A 3,890-nucleotide genomic window follows, 5' to 3' on the forward strand; every position below is an offset into this window, starting at 1 on the left:
CCCCTCCCCTCCCCTCCGCTCCGTCTCAGGATATCAAGCGATCCCAGCCCGGAGAAGCCACGGCATCACCTGCCGCGGCGCCCACCCATGCCTCTTCGCAAGGCGGGCGCGGAAAGATGACGTCTTTTTTTTCGGCGCCCGACGCGGATTGGCTGCCTAAGGGTGAGCCGAGGACGTGGACTCCGGCGTCGGGAGTTTGGAGTGCGGAAGGTTAACCCTTCAATTTGCGAGGAGCTGTAAAAGATTGTAAGCGGGACGGCGCGAAGAAGGTTTTAGGTCAGGGGGTCTTCAAACTGGGCCCTTTTATGACTTGTGGACTTCAACTCCCAGAATTCCTCAGCCAGGCGCGCCTGGGTGAGGAATTCTGGGAGTTGAAGTCCACAAGTCATAAAAGGGCCCAGTTTGAAGACCCCTGTTTTAAAAGGTGCTGGTCATGGGCAGTTCATTATCCTTTCTCTCTGGTCTATTTTGAGCCCTCCCCCCCCTATCCCAGGGGTAGGCAACCTTGGCTCTTTTATGACTCGTGGACTTCAACTCCCAGAATTCCTGAGCCAGCCATGCTGAGGAGAAAGGGAGAGGTTTCCAAGCTGAGCCATGCTGGCTCAGGAATTCTGGGAGTTGAAGTCCACGAGTCATAAAGTGGCCTAGGCCTAGGCTAGAGGTAGGCAACCTTGGCTCTTTTATGACTCGTGGACTTCAACTCCCAGAATTCCTGAGCCAGCCATGCTGAGGCGAAAGGGAGAGGTTTCCATGCTGAGCCATGGTTTCCTGCTTTCTAGCTTGGTGCCTTAATCAGTAGACCAGAGGTAGGCAACCTTGGCTCTTTTATGACTCATGGACTTCAATTCCCAGAATTCCTGAGCCATCATGGCTCAGCTTGAAAACCTCTCCCTTTCCCCTCAGCATGGCTGGCTCAGGAATTCTGGGAGTTGAAGTCCACAAGTCATAAAAGAGCCAAGGTTGCCTACCCCTGCCCTATCCTTTATAATCCTCTGCTTTCTTAATCTGAATTCATAGTCTAATGGTTATCTAAAATTTAGCACAGCATCGAATACCTAATTGCTTTCCTATGGTCATGATGGTCCAGTGGTGCTAACAATATCTCATTATTGCTTGTGTCTGAATGTCATCATTGTATTACAGATTCAATATAGGTAGAATTGTTATTGCTCAGTATTACAAAAGCAGGAGTCCTTCATTTCTGTGAAAATGATTTTAATAGATAAAAAGAATTTATTTTACTTATTTCGTTAGTTATATCCCAGCTCCAAAACACTCTGACTGACAAAACTGTTGAAAATATTACATAACAAAAATGACATCTCGAGGTTCCAGAGTTTTAAAATATTTAAAATACATTTATGAGTTTTTCCAACAGATTATTGTATGTTGTGCAAATTAGGTAACAATGTGAAAGTATTTATCTTTATAAAACAGAAAATATTACAAGTAACAAGAGCTGAATACTTAACATGTTAAAGAGACATGAAGTTTAGACGTATTGTCTGAACAGTCTAGATGGCTGTGAGCTAAATATATGCACGTTAAAGAACAGATATGATCATCATAGCTCCAAATCTTTCAGACAAACTTCATGCTATTACAAAAGCACTTGTGATGTGTGTAGTCTGAGATTAAATGTTGCTAGCATTTCTTAGCTATTTCTAACTCAACGTCAACTCCTAAAATGTTTAGCTATAGCCATTCTGGGAGTTGAAATCTACATATCTGGTAATCGTCAAGATTGGACAGCACAACTCTAAAAGATGACAGCTTTTGTACTTTATTAACAGTAAAAATGTCTTTGGTAAAGGTAAGCTGGTTCCACATTTTATTATAAGGGAGTGCTGCAAGACTGCTAGTACAGAAATGCTTTTATTTGATCCAGGAGTCATTTCCCATTTTCCTTTTAGACAGTTTTGAGTTCTGTTATTTTACGGGGAATTTTTTTTTTTAAAGTGAAGCAGCATGTAAATTTGAAGACCATGACAGGGAGGAAGAAGGGAACAGAAGAGCAGTGGTATATGGAAAGGAGTTTCAGAATCAAAGATTATAAAAGGTAACGTTTAAAGGCTAAGGGTGTTGGGTCTATGTATGTGAAAGCAAAGAAATGTTGGTACGATAAAGTTTTGGTCTCAAAGCATTAGTTCCAAAATATCATGCTGTTGCTTCATAAATCAGTGCTAGGCTGCATTAACAGAGGGATAGAATCAAGATCACAGGAAATGTTAATACCATTTTACAATGCTTTGGTAAGGCCACACTTGGAATACTGCATTCAGTTTTGGTCACCATGATGGAAAAAAGATGTTGAAACTCTAGAAAGAGTGCAGAGAAGAGCAACAAAGATAATTAGGGGACTGGAGGCTAAAACATATAAGGAACAGTTGCTGGAATTGGATATGTCTAGTTTAATGAAGAGAAGGACGAGGGGGGACATGATAGTTTCAGGGGCTGCCCCAAAGAAGAGGGAGCCAAGCTATTCTCCAAAGCACCTGAAGGCAGGACAAGAAGCAACGGATGGAAACTCATCAAGGAGAGAAGCAATCTAGAACTAAGGAGAAATTTCCTGACAGTGAGAACAATTAACCAGTGGAATAACCTGCCTCCAGAAGCGGTGAATGCTGCAACACTGGAAGTTTTTAAGAAGAGACTGGACAGCCATTTGTCTGAAATGGTATAGGGTTTCCTGCCTGAGCATCCTAGATGACCTCCAAGGTTCCTTCCAACTTTATTATTGTTATTATAAATACTAAGGGAATTATGAGTGCTGGTGAGTGGAAAACTTTTGATATGTTTTAATTAAGAACAAAAAAACAATCATGTCTGAAAATCCACAATAGGGGTTTGAAATTGAGAATTTTAATAAATCAAGACCGGTGCACCAATTCTTCCCACGCGTCTTTCTTGACTATTGATCAGCTCAGCTCCCCAAGGATGTTCGGTCTATCACAGTGTTTCTCAACCTTGACAATTTTAAGGCATGTGGACTTCAACTCCCAGAATTCCACAGCCAGCATTGCTGGCTGTGGAATTCTGGGAGTTGAAGTCCACATGCCTTAAAATTGTCAAGGTTGAGAAACACTGGTATCACCTCCAGTGTGATGTCCGTTTAAATGCGTGGCAGAGAAGTCAGAGCAAACCGCCCTGCCAAATGGAAATACATTTCCCAGAACGCCCCGCTTCAGGCTGGGCGGTGCACCCGACGCACCGGGAGGCCGAACGCGTTGGGCCCAACTTCCGCGCCCAGAGCCCGATCGCCTCAGGACTGGGAGATTTGTGGTCTGGCCTAACTCTACCCGTAGAGCCTCTCTAGGCTTCCGGGAGGCCGACGGCGCCCCGCCCCTGCCAGGAAAAGGAGGAAAGGCCGCTCTCTCTCTCTCCGTCTCGCTGTCAGCCGTCACGACTCTTCCCGCCGCCGTTCTGCTCCGCTCTTTTCGTGGCCCCGCGAGCGGGGGGGGGGGGAGAGGCGGGAGCTGTGCGCAAGCGCGCTGCGTAAGGCCGGTCTCGCGCGGCGGGCCGGTGGAGCGCGCGCGTGCGTGCCGGGAGGGTGGGGGGATTCCGTCATGGCGGCGGGCGGCGAGGTGGAGCGGCTGGCGGCGGAGCTGAGCGGGGCCGGTGCGGGCGATGAGGAGGAGTGGCTCTATGGCGGTACGGCTTTCTCACGCTCTCGAGCCCCCCCCTTCCCGCTCAGTCTCTGTGGGAAGGGCTAGGCCCGTCGCCCCAACACCCCGGTTGAAGAACCGGGCCGGGCCTCGGCTGGAGGGGCGCGGCGGCGGCGGCGGCGGCCTGCTGGGGAACGAGGCCCGCTTCTCGCCTGGGCCTCCAGCAGGCCGCGGAGCTGGCGGCTTCTCCTCCCGAGTCCGCCTTTCTCTAGCGGGGGCAGGGGG

General features: G+C 48.0%; 1 protein-coding gene across 1 annotated transcript in view; it reads left to right on the forward strand.

The window, feature by feature from the left end:
- The first annotated feature begins 3,566 nt into the window (after positions 1-3,566).
- Positions 3,567-3,890, forward strand: part of FIP1L1 (factor interacting with PAPOLA and CPSF1) — a 38,899-nt gene continuing 38,575 nt past the window's right edge. The window contains exon 1 of the mRNA XM_015825044.1: positions 3,567-3,651. Coding sequence (XP_015680530.1) covers positions 3,567-3,651 — 85 coding nt within the window. The remainder of the gene's footprint in view (positions 3,652-3,890) is intronic.

The sequence above is a fragment of the Protobothrops mucrosquamatus genome, unplaced genomic scaffold (genome assembly GCF_001527695.2).
Source record: "Protobothrops mucrosquamatus isolate PMUCROS unplaced genomic scaffold, P.Mucros_1.0 scaffold2458, whole genome shotgun sequence".
NCBI lineage: Eukaryota > Metazoa > Chordata > Lepidosauria > Squamata > Viperidae > Protobothrops > Protobothrops mucrosquamatus.